General features: G+C 41.1%; 1 protein-coding gene across 5 annotated transcripts in view; it reads left to right on the top strand.

The window, feature by feature from the left end:
* The window catches only part of LOC114648559 (nuclear receptor coactivator 7-like), a 193,516-nt gene that overhangs the window by 86,649 nt on the left and 88,182 nt on the right, over positions 1-18,685 (top strand). Inside the window, exon 1 of one of the 5 annotated variants that reach the window (XM_028797653.2) lies at positions 3,792-4,310. The exons of the other annotated variants lie outside the window; for them this stretch is intronic. Within the exon in view, the coding sequence (XP_028653486.1) occupies positions 4,043-4,310 (268 nt within the window). The 5' untranslated portion in view covers positions 3,792-4,042. Of the gene's footprint in view, positions 1-3,791; positions 4,311-18,685 lie in introns of those variants that run through there. 5 annotated transcript variants of the gene reach the window in all.

An 18,685-nucleotide genomic window follows, 5' to 3' on the forward strand; every position in this document is an offset into this window, starting at 1 on the left:
TAAACTGGAGAAAAAAATTGTCATAAACAACAGCACAATTGTATCAAACCTGAATTTCCACCTTTCTGGACTCTACCTACCATGAAATTTCTGCTTTCTATTGACCACATTCCATACTGTCCATGGTACCTGGAGCTGAGGTATAACAGTGGAGTATAATTACTGGAGAGAGCATGTTGAAATAGCTTACAGGTGGTCACCTGGTACTGGTCAGTGGTGATCATTTAGCTGTGACATAGCTGTAGTGGATTGCTGCATAATCCAAGTAAACTACTAATACATCCACATATGAATCTTTACAGACATTTTAATTGTTAAAATGTTTATGGAAGAACTAGTCATTTAGCCCGTTACAATAACGGGCGCTAGAACAGTAGTGCATAAACATTAGTAGGAACAGTCTATATAAAATGGCAAGGGACTTTGACCTCATTCTTTTTGTTGGTCGTATTTTTCTTTCTTTCAGCCTTTCTTTTGTTGATTTTTACTTGCTGAGCTGACCGTTCTTCATGGGCTGCCACCGTGTATTGTGTGTCTTTAATTTTCTGTGACAGTAATACTGTCTTATATGGCTCTATTCAATAAGGGCGCGCACAAAAAGGCGAGCTTCAAAAGGGCGACCTCAATTGAGCGCGGCGAATAAAGGCGTTCGTAGATAATTTAGTTCAAATGGCTCTGGAATATATGAAGAGCAACAAAGGTGCAGATCTTTATTTACGCGCGCCTTTATTCGCTGCGCCCAATTGAGGTCGCCCTTTTGTGCACACCCTTATTGAAGGATACCGTCTTGTACGTCCGCTGGCTTGTATGTCCGTAATATACCTTTAATTTTCTCTGGCGGTAATACAGGCGTGTGCATCGGTAATATGCCTTTAATCTCCTCTGACAGTAATACTGGCTTGTATGTGGCTGTAATATGCGTCACTGTATTGTGTACCTTTAATTTCCTCTCGCAGTAATACTGGTTTGTATTTCCGTAAAACGCCTCTAACTTTCTCTGACAGTAATATCGCGAGTCACACCGTGCCCCGCGCATGCGCACTTCATCAGAAGACACCCACACACGGACACCTGGACGCACATAGGGATTTTATATATATAGATTCCAAAGAATGGTGTGATGTTGTATAAGGTGCTTTTGGCCTTTGATCCAATGTCTACTGAATTGTAGGGACATATTTTTTGCCCAGGTGCCACATTGTTGCCATTTTATCAGGGAACTATGATTAAACAGAGTTTCCACACCCCTATATTTTACTGTACTTAAATCAGTAAAAATTGCCTCATATATACTTTATTATAATTATTACAACACATTTATGGTTTTACAGAAAAAAGTATTAGAGAGTGTTTGTTAAGTAAGGTGATATAAAGGTTTCTGGATCAATATTTAATAAATATACAGTACATTCATTCATTTTGTAACCCACCTATTCAGTTTAGGGTCATGATGAACCAATGCCTATCCCAGCAGCACCATGTGCAAGGCGGGAAACAAACTAAGATTGGGTGCCAGTCTGTCATAGGGAACACTCATGCATAAAGTATGCCTGCTCTAACTCAAACACAGACAGTTTAATGCATACAGTTTGGTGGGGGTTGAATTTTGGTTTGTTAAGTTTGACTTGATTGTATGGAATGTTATTTGCTTCAAATTAAAATAAAAAAATACATAAAGAATCATACATGTAACCTAATATATTCAGTACATGTCAGGGATGTGAGAGAAAACAAAAGAATATACCACCAGTTCCTGGGCCCAACTTCAAACCAAAGGCACTTTAGCTATAAAGCAGGAGTGCTTGATATTATGCTACCTTAATAAAATACATAAACATCAAATAGAAATAATAGTAACAGTTGCAAATAAAGTTACAACAATATTTTTTTTGCCCTGCTGATGTACTGAATTCATACAGCATGTTTCTTTTGTCTAGTCTACATTATGGTACTGCACTTCCTTTACAATCCTTTGTAAAGCATACTGTAAAGGAGGATTAGCATCTCTTTATTTGCTATTTCATTGGAAAGAAAGACATTTAGGCATTGTATCTTTTAGATACATTGTATCTTTTAGATGTAATTTTATGATTTAAAGTAAAAATTAATTTTAGTGATTGGTACTGAAATAATTAAACATGAAGCATAGAATTCCATATTTTCAACTGATAGACTCATTGTAATCTGTGGAATGAAATTTTGGCAGCTAGACCCCAACCCCATTGTTTTACTGTGGAACTGCAAGTTTACAAATGCGTCACCCATCCAATCTAACAGATCTTGAGAGGATCTGCCCCGGAAGAATGTGATAAGCTACCCAAATCCAGGTGTACAAAGCTTATAGAGACACCAAAGAAGACATGAAGCTGTATTTGTGTTCTAGCTGTAGCATTGTTTGGATTGAAAATACAGTTGTGTAAGTGAAAAATGATTTTTCCATTTCATTCTATATGATAAAAGAGTAGTTGATAATATTTTCTTTCTTAAATGTTAGCTTTAAGCAGGATAAAAAACATGTGCTAGAAACATTAGATTTATTTATCCCTCTCAAGCATGTATATGTAGTTTGCAATATCAGATTGTTTCACTTGTAGATTTGTTAATTAATTTCCATGGAATTTATCTGCAGGGAAATGGCTGCATTTTGGCAGCATTTTATGCAGTTCTTTATCTGCCCTAATCTCTTGCAGTTTTTACAGCCAGGGCCTCTGCATTAAAGCCTGACTGTGCCTATTTGCTAGCATATCTACAAAGCCAAAATGTCATTAATCTTTATCCCTTATAAATATGCAAGAGATATAGGTGAGCTCCTGAGGTCTTTGAATTTCAAAAATGTTCTGCAGAAGTCTTGGCAAGTGCTTCTCCATTAAAAATTTCTGGAGCTGTTTTCTGACATCTGGCAATGAAACACCTTTCTTGAAAACAAGTCATAGCTGAAAGCTCTCCCTTTTTATACTATATTCTGAAACTGATAGTTTGCACTTTTGACACTTTCCCTCAGATGTGCAGCATTATTGATGTATTCCTATTTATTATTATAATCTAATACATTTTTTTACAAACTTTTCTTTGTTGTCAGAGACTGAGAAAACTGCAGGACACAATGGAAGAAATGCACTTATGTATGTAGCTTGTCCTGAATGGAATGCCACTCTTACATACAACCTCACTCATGCTTGTCCTTTCATGAGATTTAAATTGTATGTATTTTGGCCAGGCAGGTTGCCTGCAAAGTGTGAAAGAAAGCTGAGTCTGTCTGAGGAAGCTAGGCATGCAATTTTACATGTTGAACTGGAAGGCTTGCATTGCCTGGCATTGCACCACTATGATACCTTAAATTCCAACATAGGAAATTAACCTATTCAACCTAAAGGGTATATGTAATTATTATTGAACTAATTTGTTCACAGCAATTCTGCTTTTTAATGCCCTGTAAAGTTAATATGCTGCACATCTACAGCTATTTATAAAGAAAGCTAGGACAAAACTGTACAGTTTAGGTAGATTTTACAAAGAGCTGGCCGAAGTAGCCTGTTGAACTTGTTCATTTTTACCGGCAGCAGACAGCGTTTCATCGACTGTATATATCAAGTCACTTTTTTGTGATTGCAGTTAATATTATTTTTAATTGTAGTTTCGTAAATTTAATTGTACTGTCGTAAAACATCGGTGTGCCTATTCTTTAGGTTACTGCTGCTCTACTCTCTCCCTTTGACTGCGCGCGCCCTCGCTGTATACGTGCAGCATATGTGTTGCGTGTGCGCGCCTGGAATATTTACTACGCCACGTGGTTACTTCCACACTGAAGCCTGGGAAGTCAATTACCCAACAAAGAAAACAATTGGATGTGACCTAAACTGGTTTTTGCAAGAGCAGTTTGTGCCGGAAGGAAAACGCTAAGTCCAAACCTTTAAAAAGTAGGAGTACACTTTGCATTATGGCAAATAAGTGTCGCCATGAACACCATACTATAAGAAGAAGACGACGACTTAACGCAATTAGGTAAAGCTTGGCAACCGGCTGGGACCTATTTTTCTCCAGGATGTTCGCGGCAGACTGGCTAGCAATCGCCCCGCAAGGCGACACTTTTTTGACTTTTCTAGAGGAGAAGCGAGCCTCTCCAACGCAGAAGTCTGCCGCGATTGCCTGTCCGGCTTCAGGGAGCAAAAGTGGAGACGAATCCAAGTATGAAGCATTATCCTCGTCCGTCCCAAAGAGAATTCCAGATAGTCACTACAACGCCGCAGCTAAGCTAAGAAAAACGTATTGCTGGTCACTGGACTGCATGCTGCCAACATCCTTCTGGACAGGTATGACCGGCTTGGAGGCGAGTAACAGCGAGACTGAAAACCTTTTAGTTAAGATTAAGCACTTAATTAATGTTGTGATACACAGGCACACAATGGTTATGTTCACTCTGCTGCTGGCATATTTGAATGAAACTGCAGCCTTGAGTTTTTGTGTTACTGTATTTGGCGAATGGGACTACTTTGGAGCCACTGCTGGAAGAGAAAAAATGTGATGCTGGTTTTGTAGTGTCTTTTAAAAAGATTCCGTGGTGTTTTCCAATATTTTCAAAATTGTAGAAAAAATATGTTTACAGTCGGTTCACATAGATTCAGTGTTAGCTTCTTTTAAAAGTAGTAATGCTGATAGAAGTTCCTGTACCCACAACTAACACTGAGCACTGCTACACATTTCATGTCATTGAAATGGTATAGGCTCACTAGTTGAGCCCCCTGCCCTTTAAGTGTGTATGATCTGAATTTCCAGATCTTGTGGCAAACTAAATTACCATTTTGAGTTACTGTATGTCATAGGATTGCAGGAAAACTGGAGCCTATCCCAGCAAGCATCTGACACAAGGCAGGGACAATCCCCGAACTGGGTGCCAGTTCAGATATCTTAAAGTACAATTCACCCGTGAAGATGTCTGAAACTCATTTCTGGATATCTCAGAATGTTTGTTTCCCTTGTATGCAAGGCCAGCTCCACCATTGGGGGGGGAGGGGGGTGGGTGGGATGTGAGTGGGGTGGGGGGGGGGGGGTTAGAGAGAGAGAGACACACAGCTTCACAGGTTAGCTACTGAATAGTTGGTCTGCGCACAAATAAGCTTGGCCTAGAGTGCAAAATAACTACCACTGGCACTGCTTACGCGTTAAGATATCTGCAATGATTTTTGAGATATGTTAAGTGCATTTCAGAATATTACAAAAACATTTTCAGATATCTCCAGTTTCAAATTTTATTGTGATTTACAAATAACAATGGAACATCATTACCAGTAATGAAATACAGTATCTTCTCATTTCCCTTGTATTTCAGGATATCTCTACCTTTTGAGATATATCAAATTGGTCTTGCAAGCATTTTAAGCTACCAAACTCCTTTCAAGATACTACAAAATAACTGCTTGTAAAATGTCTTATTCTTTAAGTGGGATTTCCTTTCTATTTTTAAGATCCCTTGAAATGAGCAGGAAATTGTTTTAAAATGCCTTGAAGCAATTTTTGAGATATCTGGAAATGTATTTGAGATATTTTGAATTGCATTGTAGGTGAAAATGATATGGACTTATTTCAAGATATCTGAATATCTTTTAAAGATATATTTGAGATATCCTGAGATACATTTTTAAGATGTCATGAAATGAATTTGAGATATCAAAGGATGTACTTTAGATGTGTCCGGTTCATTTTCAGATATCCTAAAATAGCTTCTGTCCATTTTAAGATATCTACAGTGCATTTCAAAGTAATATCCTGCATATTTCAAGATGTGTCAAGTTCTTTTCTAGGTAACTTTTAAATAGACAAAGTTCAATTGAAAACATTTTACGGGGATTAATCTTAAATTGCATTACTGATATCTCAACACTGGTCAACAAGCATTTTGCTACTGGGATTCTTTCATCTGTACTTTAACAAATTTCACTTGCTGACTCCAAATCTGAAAACCGTTTTCGTCCAGCACGTCCCATTTTTTAGTTATGATGTCCCAGGTCTTGGACAACTAGTGTGACTGGACAGTAAAGGCGATGTGTTTCAGCATTTAAGAAATAAGTTTGGCCTCAAAAAGTGAAGCCAAAATTAAGGAAGGTGTTTTTGTTGGCCCTGAAATCTGTGAATAATTAGTTCAAAAGGAAACTGAAGCTATCTGAATCAGCACCCTCATTCGTGCAGGTTGTCCAGAATTTTCTTGACAGTCACAGAGCAGAGAATTATACTGAGCTTGTGGAGGATATGCTAAAAGTATATTAGCTTACGGGAGCCAGAATGTCACTGAAGATGCATTTTTTACATTCTCGTCTCAACTTTTTTCCACCAAATCTAAGCGATGTCAGAGATGAGCATGGGGAAAGATTTCATCAAGATATAAAGGTGATGGAAAACTGATATAAGGGAAAAATTCAGTCTGAGCATGATGGGTGACTACTGTTGGTTCTTGCAAAGAGTGACAGATGTGCAGTACAAGTGCAAAAGCGAGTGCCTCCAACATTTTTGGGCATGCTGACCTCACTTTTATATTGAGGTAAATTGACATAAATATGCTTTAATGTGTATCTGGTATAGTCTTCTGGTTTGTTTTCAGAATAAACACATCAAAACAATTTTGTTGGGACATAGTCCATACTCCAGATATCGTGTATATATATATTATATTGATATTCAAAAGTGTCAAAACGTCAATGATGTGTATTTCAAAAACCTGATGTGCTAGCTTAATTCTGATTTAATATATGAAATCAGCGTAAAAAACTTAAAGGGATGCTCTGAAGTTCCCAGAAGCAAACAAAAAACATTTTTTGTAGACCAGTGATACCTATAGACTTATTTTAAGATAATCTCTAAATGTATTTGAAATATCTCAAAATGCACAGGAATGTTTTTCAAAATAGAGATCCCTTGGAATATGTTTGAGATATCATAAAATGCATTTAGGGTATGTTGGAATTTATGTATTTTCAGATATCTGTAATTCAATTTAAACCTTAATTCAGCTTGACATTCAGCCAGGCACACACCCCATCTCTAATCATTAAGCTTTTTGGACCTTGCTCAACAGAATTATGTCTGCCCTTGATGTGCAGGACAGTTAATGACTGACTACACTTTAAGAGATTATCCTCTGATTAATATACTGGTTGTATTGAAAGTTCATGTGCTGCTCACCATAAACTTTATGTTGCAGTGATTCTCAAGCGGCAGCCACGACCCACAAGGGGTTTTGTAAACTTCCACAAGATGAATGAAAATAATTATCATATGGCAGCAAAATATTACATTATATTTTAACATAAAATTAAAAAAATTAAAAACCAGCTGCAGCAGTGGTATCAGACTTCACCTTTTAAAGTGGACCACTTCATCAATTTGCAGAACACATTACAGATTGTCAGTTTTCTCAAAGTCCTCCTTTATAGTGCATTTTGTATAGATTGTATCCATATGTGATATAGTGTGTGTATGTATAATATATATAAAATATTATACACACACACACAGAGCCCCTACAGTTTGCCTATTGAACAAAGATTGGGGTGGAAGATACAATTATTGATCTACTCCACAAGGCTTATTCCAATTTGGACAAAGTTGGCAGCATTGTGATGGTTACGTTTTTTCATTTCTCCAGAGCCATCAGTACCATCACCATCCACCCATCTCTATTAGTTAGTTGTATTAGCTTTATTGTTCACAAGTGGAAATTTGCTTTGATCCAGTCATCAACATACAAGAGCACATTACTACATACAAGGCATGCAATAAAGTACAAATTTATGATATATTTACTGTATATTACAGAAAAATAAATTCTAGAATACTTATTTCAACAAAATTTAATTTGGCATATTTAAAAGTTTTATTACCATCATTATAAAACTGTTTCTATTTCTATTGGTTTTAAATTTTGGCAGCATATACTGTAGTTCTTAAAGCTCTAGTTGTGATTGTCCGGGGTGACACAGATTATAGGAGTCAAGTAGAGGATGTTTTATTGGTGCCAGAAGAATTGTCTACAGTTTAGAACTGTAGGATCTGGTTTTTGACTTCTGCTGCACCAAAGATTCTCTATGCATGGTCACTAATCTGGGATTGGAAGTGGAGGTGGTGCGCTGCTGATATCTGTGTATCCACATCAGTGACAAGATGGGCTGGTCATGTAACACAGAGGAATTATATGCGAAATAGCATAGCAGACGCTTTTTTCTTAGGATGTCACCATCATTAAGCAGTCTCCTATGTTCTACATCTCTGTAATGGCCAGTGTGATATTTTTTTTTTTTTTCTGTGGTGTTGTGGGCGGTAACATCACTTCAAGAGAAGCCCAGCAAATAAACATACCAATTAGAAAGGCAGGCCAAACCCCCTCTCCACCTCCTGGGGGTAGTAGTGAAGGAGAGAATGAATAATGCTGTGCATCTTCTCTCTGACATACTAACACGGAGTACTTTCAGCGAATGAATTATTCAGCTGAAGTGGTCAAGAAACACTACTAGGGCTCCTTTATACCAACAGCAATGTGCCTGCATAATGCCTCACTGTGACTGAGACAGCCAAGTAAGAAGTTTTTCATATGTAACAATAATATAATTAGATCACTGGAGCTTATTAAACTTGAACATACTATACACAATTGTCCATGAGAAAAGCATTTCTGTATTAGATCAGTTCCTGCTTTTCCAGGTAACTTGGCTTTTGTTAATGGTCATTTCAAAACCCAATTTTAGAGGAAAGTGATTTTTTTTTTCATTATTGGTTCATCTGTAGGAATAATATTCAAGAACAACTTCAAGTACAACTCAACAGTGGTCAAAAACCTAGTCTGCAGTTTCTAATGTGAAGATGATTCTTTGTGCTTTAGGTTTGACAGGGTGAGTAGCAGTAAGCAAGCCATTCCTTAACACTAGAACCCCTGAAGCCTACGGAAAAAACTCATAATGCTGGGCCACCTTAAATTGCCTCGCATCTCCTTATCAGCATCTTTTGTTTTACAAATGTGTCGATCAGCACCGGCAGCAGGCAGCCTGCTATCCCGTCTGTAATAAAAAAGGTTTTCTCTGTAACAGGAGAAGGGATGAAATAAAGGAGTAAGGGGGGGGGGGGGGGGGGTTGGTCGCTTCAGTGCAAAACCAGCTACAAAGATTGGAATGTTTGGGATGATAGCGAAAGAATGTGCAAAAACTTGCTTCTCATAAAGAGTTTCAGAATGTAATGGGAATACAGTCAAGGCCATGTACTTGTTTTTCACTTCGAGGGGCTTCATTGCAAGCAACGCTTGTTATTGTGTGTCTTCTGATACTAGGCACCATCTCAGTGAGGGCCAAGTAGAAGAAAAACAATAAGATGTCCCGTGGGAAGAAGGTGTGCAGAAACTGATCACTTCTGTATACACTGCTTACACGTAAGCCATTTTGGGCAAGGACACTCAATTAGTATATAAGGGAAGGTTCCGCCCTCAGTTTCTTTGGAAGCTCAACCGTGGGGAACGTGCACACCGCCCGGTATTGGACCAGGCTCACGAGTTGATCCTCTGACGAGACGGACACGCGGGCTCCCTCAGTCTACTGGTCTAGGATGATGGCTCTGGGTCTTTTGATATAGATAGATAGATAGATAGATAGATACTTTATTAATCCCAATGGGAAATTCACATTCTTCAGCAGCAGCATACTGATACAATAAATAATATTAAATTAAAGAATAATAGTATAAATCATATATCTTTTGATATTACTGTAAGTATAGTATAATTCATATATCTGTATTAATGTAAGTCAATAGTATAAATCATATATCTTTTGATATTACTGTAAGTATAGTATAATTCATATATCTGATATTACTGTAAGTCAATAGTATAATTTATATATATTACTGTAAGTCAATAGTACAATTCCTATATCTGCATGTATATTGCTATTATATTGTATGTAACTGATATTATATTTGAACAAGTAAACAATTGAAGTATTGGACCTTTCCTCTCTGATTCTTGCCTGCTTATTTTCTGTTAAAACCTTTGAACCATTTTCCCAAACTAAAACATTTTGGCGTAGTCGGTTGCAGGATTTTGGGGAATCTGGTGAAATATTGAACTATTAAGTGAGGCAAAGGAAATCAGAGATGTTTAAGAAAAAGGATAAAAACCCTGGCGCAGCTCCTTTACCTCTCCCTGGCTGGGAAGAAACAGTATGGGAAGACTGCGCCAGAGAATTGAGATGTGGGGGGGGGATTAGCACAATATTGGCAGAGCTTGGATCCCCCAACACCAGTGAATGTGCTAGCCGCGCTTAAGAAATGTCAGGTGTCTGCAAAGGAACCCATAATGGGCTTGCAGACGCGAGGGTGGGTTTTGCTAACTGCGGTTAAAAATCTGGATAGTCTGATAGACGAAAAAGAAAGGGAGATTAAGAAAATGCAAATGGACTTGGCGGATGTGTTAGGGCGGGCCTCAATGGCCGAATCCCAGGTAGCTGTATTATTGCCGCGGGTACAGAGAGCCGAGGGGATGGCGGAAAAGGCAGCCTTTTGCATAGCCAAGGTGAATGCGAGAAAGAAGCGCAGACCGGATGTTGCGAAGATCAAAGCGTTTGTAGCCGCAGTTAACGTCCATGAGTGGGATCCTGAAAAATGGGACGGTAACATTTGGGATGATGATTATGAGGATGATGACGGACCCGATGCAGGGTCGGTAATTGATCATCTGCCTTTACAGGCTAAACCCGTGATGCGTTGCAGACTTTTTACTGACGCACATGGTAATGTTAGGAGGGGAGATGTTTTCGAAGATTATACTGCACAAGAAAGGGAAGGATTTAGATCACGTTATGCACAAGGACGAAATGAGCCAGTAGACACATGGCTCGTACGCTTGCATGATACAGGAGCCGGGCATGTGTCACTGGATAAGGGGGATGGTACTGAATTTACAGATTATGCTGTCGATTCCCGTTTTAAACAAGCAATGAGACAAGAATTGACTAAGTTAGAAGGGGACAGCACGTTGCTGGCGCTGGCGGCGAACGCAGCATATGAAATATATCCACACCCACAGAATTGGCCTGAAGTAAAACCATGGACGACTTTGCAGCAGGCGATTCGAGTGGTTAGAGAATTGGCAATGAGGGACGCCGTGGTAGCGGGCCAAGCGGATCAGTTAGATGTGTTCCCATTTACATCTGTAGCCAGGACCATCCTAATAAAAACAGCCCCTGCTAACTTGAAAGGAATAATAATGACTCTTTTACTGAATGAGGTAGGTGCAGGAGTGGGGGAAGTTGTAGCCAAATTACGGGATTTAGGTGACCTGGGGGAGTGGGGAGGAGCCCCGCCAGGGACAGCTGCAACACAACCCACTGGGGCTACATCAAGGGATAGCGCCTATAGAACAGGGGGAGTGAATAGGAAGGAGTTATGGGGAGCGTTAATTAATGCTAAAGTCCCTAAGGAAGAGATAGATGGACTGCCTACAGGAGTGCTCCTGGACAGGGCAAAGAAAAAAGGACTTGGATAAGTCTGGTGGAATAAAGAAACGAGTAGCAAAGGCAGAAGTACATTCACTTCTTACCTTCGCTGAATGGGAAAAATTAAGTAAAAAGCATGACTAAGTTCTTACTTTTGCTGAGTGGGAAAAGTTGAGTAAGAAGCGTGATGAAACTGGCCCCTCTTCATCTTCCGAGAGCTCCTCGGAGGAGGAGGAGGAAGACAGGGGGAAAAACCAGCGCAAGAGTAAACATAAGAAAGGAGGGAAGAAAGCTAAGAGCAAAGGGAAAGGGAAAAATAAAGGAAGGACTTTATATCCCGTCGAAGAATTAGAACGCGCAGCACGAGATTGTTAGGGATGGGGCCAAGCACAGGTGAGAGCTCTAAATTGGCACGATGCGGACATTCGACCTTTTGTACCGGTAACGATACATTGGGAAACTAAAAACAAACAAATAGTAAAGGCTCTCATCGATACGGGTGTGGAGGCCACTTTAATATATGGGAATCCATCTAAATTCAAGGGGAAACGATTGACAGTGCAGGGGATCGGGGGAACAGACATCCCTGCCACTCAGGTGACGGTGATGTTACAAATTGGTCAGTTGCCCGTGAGACCCTACCCCGTACTAATCACCCCAGTGAAAGAGTATATAATAGGGATGGACATTTTACGGGGGATGACTCTTCATCTCCCCAATGAGGGGACATTTTCCTTTGGGGGCCCAAAGAAAGTTAGAGCAGTGACAGTGGGGAAATTGAAAATACCACCGTTCCCCATCCCAATCGCCCGAAAGGTAGTGTGTCAAAAACAGTATAGGATTCCAGGAGGGCAGGAAGAAATTCAGGCTGCAATAAAAGATTACCTGAACGTAGGAGTGTTGAGGGGAGCAACCACTAAGTGGAACAACCCAATCTGGCCTGTTAAAAAGTCAGACGGCACTTGGCGAATGACGGTAGATTACCGAGAACTAAATAAGCACACACCGCCCCTGACGGCGGCGGTGCCTGACACTATTACATTGATAGAAAAAATTCAGGCAAGTAAGGGAAAGTGTTACGGGGTGATAGACTTGGCAAATGCCTTTTTCACAATCCCCATCCCTGAGGATAAGCAGGATCAGTTTGCATTTACATGGCTGGGGAGACAATACACTTTCACACGCCTGCCACAGGGGTATTTACATTCCCCAACCATCTGTCACCGGCTGGTGGCAGAACATTTAGATGAGTGGAAAAGGTCGACGGACCTCACAATCACCCATTATATCGATGACATCATGGTGCAGGGGGAGACAGAGGGGCAGGTAGGAGAGGCAATAGCCTCACTAGTAGAACACATGAAAAGCAAGGGATGGGAAATTAACCCACAAAAAATACAAGGACCCTCTCACACGGTTAAGTTTTTGGGGATTCAGTGGAACAAGGGAGAAAGAGAGATAGTGGAAAAGGTACGCAACAAAGTCGTTCACTTTGCAACCCCAAAAACAAAGCAGGATGTGCAGAAATTTGTGGGGCTATTTGGGTACTGGCAACACCACATACCGCACATGGGGCAAATTCTGGGGCCGTTATATAAGATCACACGTAAAAAGAATACGTTCGAATGGTGGCTTTCGCGCTGGCCAAGGAAGCGATAGTGCAGGCAGGGAGCCTGGCAAGGGTGGAGGATGGGCCTCTAGAATTGCAGGTGTCCTCAACCGAGTGCTACGCTAACTGGAGCTTGTGGCAAAAGCAGAGTGGGACACGCAGACCTTTAGGGTTCTGGTCTAAAAAATTGGCAGATGCATGTTCACGCTACACTCCGTTCGAACGGCAATTGCAGGCGTGTTATCTTGCACTCATAGACACAGAACAACTAACACTAGGACACGAGGTCCTTTTGCGACCGCAGATACCGATCATGACATGGGTAATGAGCAACCCCAAAACTCACAGGGTGGGGGCAGCCCAAGAAAACACCATAATCAAATGGAAATGGTACATAGCTGACCGGGCAAAGCCCGGCGCAACCGGTGTGTCTGTATTACATGAGAAAGTAGCAGAGGTACCGGAGGAAGGAGAGGAAATAATAATGGTGACTCACGAGGAGGAGTCGCCGGTGAAATGGGGCAAGTTATACGATACCCTGACAGATGAGCAAAAACAGCACGCCTGGTTCACCGATGGGAGTTGCAGAGTGGTGGGGGGGCGGCGCTGCTGGAAAGCGGTGGCGTATAATCCTCACACTGGGAAAATGCTGGAAGGGAGGGGGGAAGGAAAGAGCAGTCAGTGGGCAGAGCTGCAGGCAGTAGCGATGATATTACAGCAGGAAAAGCTGAGTCCCTGTCATATCTACACTGACTCATGGTCCGTGGCAAACGGGCTAGGGGTGTGGATGCCCACATGGAAGAAAAATAAGTGGGCAATCAAAGGAAGGGACGTTTGGGGGAGAGAGATGTGGGAACAAATTTGGGAAATTGCTGCCAATAATCCTAACATCACGGTGTCGCACGTGGACGCGCATACAAAAGGGACGGATGCAGAGGCTCTTTTTAACGCGGTGGCGGATGCCCAAACCAAAACCGCGACAGTAACAATAATGGAACATGGAACGGACATGGCAAAGTGGGCGCATGAGAGGGGGGGTCACCTTGGGGCGGCTGCTACTGTAAAGTGGGCAGCAGAGAGGGGGGTGGCCCTAACTATAGACAAAGCGAGGGAGGTGGGATTAAATTGTGAAACATGTCAGCATCAGCAGAAGCTCCCGGTATTGCAACCAGTAATGGGACATATTAACAGGGGGCGGGAACCAGGACAAATTTGGCAAATTGATTTTATTGAGCCCATGCCTAGGTCCAAAGGGTGTGAGTATGCATGCACGGTGGTGGACACATACTCCGGAGTATTGGTGGTACATCCCTGCCCACATGCCAACCAAGAGGCCACCCTATTGGCCCTTCAAAAGGTAGAATTGGCATATGGCCTCCCATTGCAGGTTCAATCAGATAACGGGACGCACTTTACAGGATGGAAAGTGAAGCGCTGGGCGGCGGAAAGACAGGTAGAGTGGGTATACCATGTAACCTATCATCCGCAGGCCGCAGGGTTAGTGGAACGAGTTAACGGGTTATTGAAAACTCAGCTGCGTAAGAGAGGAGGGGGAACGCTCCAAAACTGGAAGGAGCATTTAGTGGATGTGGTTTGCGCGCTCAATAATCGCCCATTTGCAACAGGTTTAACTCCGTTGCAGAGAATGAAATTTCAGATCTGTAAAATGGACGCAGACGGGCCAATACAGATCTGGACAGAGCATCCAGACGCGAAACTACCCATTAGGGGCAGTGAGGGGGCAGCAGGCTTAGATCTCTATGCGATACAGGATGAGACAGTCACCGAACGAGTAACTATAATTAATACAGGGATAGGGGTGAAAATCCCAAAGGGACACTACGGGCATGTATGCCCAAGATCAAGTCTAGCGCTAAAGGGAGTCACTGTGCTAGCAGGCGTAATCGACGCAGATTACCAAGGGACCGTCAAAGTTCTGTTACAATCCTCAATGGGGGATCCAATCAAATTGACTAAGGGAGATTGAATAGCGCAATTGTTAATAATACCAGTTCACATGGGAAAAGTGCAGGAAAGTACTGCACCAGTAGTTAAGACTGGCCGGAATGTGGGGGGATTTGGATCAACAGATGCTCCTAAATTGGTTAATGGGGCGAAGGTGTGGGTTAAACAACCCCATGGACCACCCCGCCCAGCAGAAATCATCGCAATGGGACAGGATTTGATTGTAACTGTTCTATACAATGGAGAAGAAGCATGGGTAAATGTTCCTGTAAAACACTGCTATAGACGGGAGTGAGGAGTGGGTGCAACATGCTGTGTTCTTGTTTTACAGAATTGGGGGTGTTCTGAATGAAGTAGGAGCCACTACATTAGGAGGCGAGGCAACGGAGACGACTCAGGTCCGATGGTGGTGGAACACTTCCACTAAATCTAGACGGCAGGAGAACACGACGTGTCCGGAGAATCAGTCTTGCAATGTCCTCACCATTACGACTGGTGACGGGTGCACCATCTACTCCTCGAACTTGAAGGTGCCGGGGGTAAAACCACAGAAGTATCTGATTGAGTGCTCTGAAAACTTAAATATTACCTGGACGTCGAAAGTAACTTGGTGTATGGGGCCCTGGAACGGCTCCAAGGTACAGTGCGAGGTCAATGCAACATCAGGCGAATACACCTCTAATAAGACTGGGCCCATTGGCTGGATTAATGCAACCGATATTATTAACAGGACTATACCAATGCTTAATATAGCCGTGTGGGCTAGAACCCCCATAACGAGACAGTCACATGTAGAACCAATAATAGACACATGTAAACTTGTTTCTATGACAGCAAAAAGGACTAAGGTTACATGGCAAGTGACGTTTCCACTGTTGCCACAGTGTAAGCGTGCTAAACGGGCATGGTATGACACTTTCTTAGGAGGGGTTGGCACCACCCTAGGAACTTTAAACACCGTAGATAATGAAATAACTGCAAACAAGCTTGAGAATGTGGGACGACATACTCACAAAGTGGCAGACCAAATGGCTAGGTGGTTACCTCAGTCCATGGTCTCTCATCAGCAAACAGTAAACTGGGAGCAACGCGCTTCAGATTGGATAATCATGGCTAGCAATGACATTCGATGGCTAAATGTCTCAAGTTTCATGAACTGGACTGTATGCACTTTTAACATATTACAAGCACAGATACAGAAAAATAACATGCAAATGGCTTTAAGGACTAATAATATGCAAATATGGCAAGATATATGGAACATTAGCAGTAGCTTATGGTTAACGGTTAAACCTGAAAACACTAGGTGTAATGATACAATATGTAATGGGTATTGGTTTCAATATAATGTTACCACTATGATAACCTTGTGTAGATACCACGTTTTACCTGTTGTTGCACACGGACACTTTTGGCAGCTGCAATTGGATGGTGAGTGGCTAGAACCTAAAACAAACAAAACATGATTTACGAAATTGCGAACACACTAATATTGGTATGTTCTGTGGATTGATGTCAGGACAGGAAAACCCATGTATTTCAGGTAAAGCAACCACCTGTAATTGGAGACTAGTTAATCAGAACACCACTCTGTATGAAGTGGGACCTCACCGACTCTGTGTTTCCACCACCATCGCTAATCGTAGGCTGCCACAGGTTCCGTTTTCTGGATGTCTTGATAATGTATATGTTTGGCAAATAGCAAATAATACTTACTATCTGAATAATTACACCACTAAAAACCATCTTACCAAGGTTCAATGGCAAGTCTGGCATGCTCCGACCTCAATTTCACTGGCTGTAGCTGAACGTTTATTAAATAGCTCCCTGCAATTAAAAGAATTGGCTGCTAAACATCAAAAACATGTAGATGCACTTACTGTACAGACAGTCATGACGACGTCTCAATTACAAATTTTAGGGACCAAAATTGAAGGTGAATCTGTAAATGCGTGGTGGTCAATCTTTACAGGTTGGTCACCAAAGGCATCCACAATGTTGTCAGTTTTCCTCCGCCCTTTGGTGCTGCTTATTATTATTATTGCTTTAATGACTATATTTAATTGCTATGTGTTTTGTGTTTTAAAACGAATTAATAACAGAGCACGACAGACAAGGTTGCTGATTTTGCGCTGAGCGAGGGACCGATTGTAATAAAAAAGGTTTTCTCTGTAACAGGAGAAGGGATGAAATAAAGGAGTAAGGGGGGGGGGGGGGGGGGGGGGGGGGGGATGGTTGATCGCTTCAGTGCAAAACCAGCTACAAAGATTGGAATGTTTGGGATGATAGCGAAAGAATGTGCAAAAACTTGCTTCTCATAAAGAGTTTCAGAATGTTATGGGAATACAGTCAAGGCCATGTACTTGTTTTTCACTTCGAGGGGCTTCATTGCAAGCAACGCTTGTTATTGTGTGTCTTCTGATACTAGGCACCATCTCAGTGAGGGCCAAGTAGAAGAAAAACAATAAGATGTCCCGTGGGAAGAAGGTGTGCAGAAACTGATCACTTCTGTATACACTGCTTACACGTAAGCCATTTTGGGCAAGGACACTCAATTAGTATATAAGGGAAGGTTCCGCCCTCAGTTTCTTTGGAAGCTCAACCGTGGGGAACGTGCACACCGCCCGGTATTGGACCAGGCTCACGAGTTGATCCTCTGACGAGACTGACACGCGGGCTCCCTCAGTCTACTGGTCTAGGATGATGGCTCTGGGTCTTTTGATATTACTGTAAGTATAGTATAATTCACATATCTGTATTACTGTAAGTCAATAGTATAAATCATATCTTTTGATATTACTGTAAGTATAGTATAATTCATATATCTGTATTAATGTAAGTCAATAGTATAAATCATATATCTTTTGATATTACTGTAAGTATAGTATAATTCATATATCTGATATTACTGTAAGTCAATAGTATAATTTATATATATTACTGTAAGTCAATAGTACAATTCCTATATCTGCATGTATATTGCTATTATATTGTATGTAACTGATATTATATTTGAACAAGTAAACAATTGAAGTATTGGACCTTTCCTCTCTGATTCTTGCCTGCTTATTTTCTGTTAAAACCTTTGAACCATTTTCCCAAACTAAAACACCGTCCCCCAACGATGTAGCTTTAGTTGTACACAAAGTTCTCCCAGCTCAAGTCTGTTTATGTGGGTATGAAGTGCCTTGAATTGTATAGGGTAAATAATATATCGTTATTTGGAACACATACATTTTCATGTGTGTTCTGTGTCAACAAAGGTCTATGTAAATATAAGATGACAGGAAATGCGTGGCAAGAAATGTTGAACAAATAAATAGAACAGACAGTCCAAATATCAAATAAACACTTTCACAGAAGGTACACATATAAAAAAAAAAACCAATGTGCTTTCTTTCTAAAATGTAATCAAAGTAAAAGAAAGTGGGGTAGGTATGACACACACACACACATACGTCTGCTTGGCTGGTGCAGAAGTAAGAACTGCTGTCTCCAAGTCGAGAGGTTGCGGGTTCGATCCTGGATTCTTCATGCTCTAACTGTTTAGAGTAGTGAGCGGCTATTATTATTACTATTCTAGAATAAAAACATACATTTGATTTATTTAAGGCTGTAACAGCTGGTGTAAATTTATGGTACT

Source organism: Erpetoichthys calabaricus, chromosome 3 (assembly GCF_900747795.2).
Source record: "Erpetoichthys calabaricus chromosome 3, fErpCal1.3, whole genome shotgun sequence".
Classification (NCBI taxonomy): domain Eukaryota; kingdom Metazoa; phylum Chordata; class Cladistia; order Polypteriformes; family Polypteridae; genus Erpetoichthys; species Erpetoichthys calabaricus.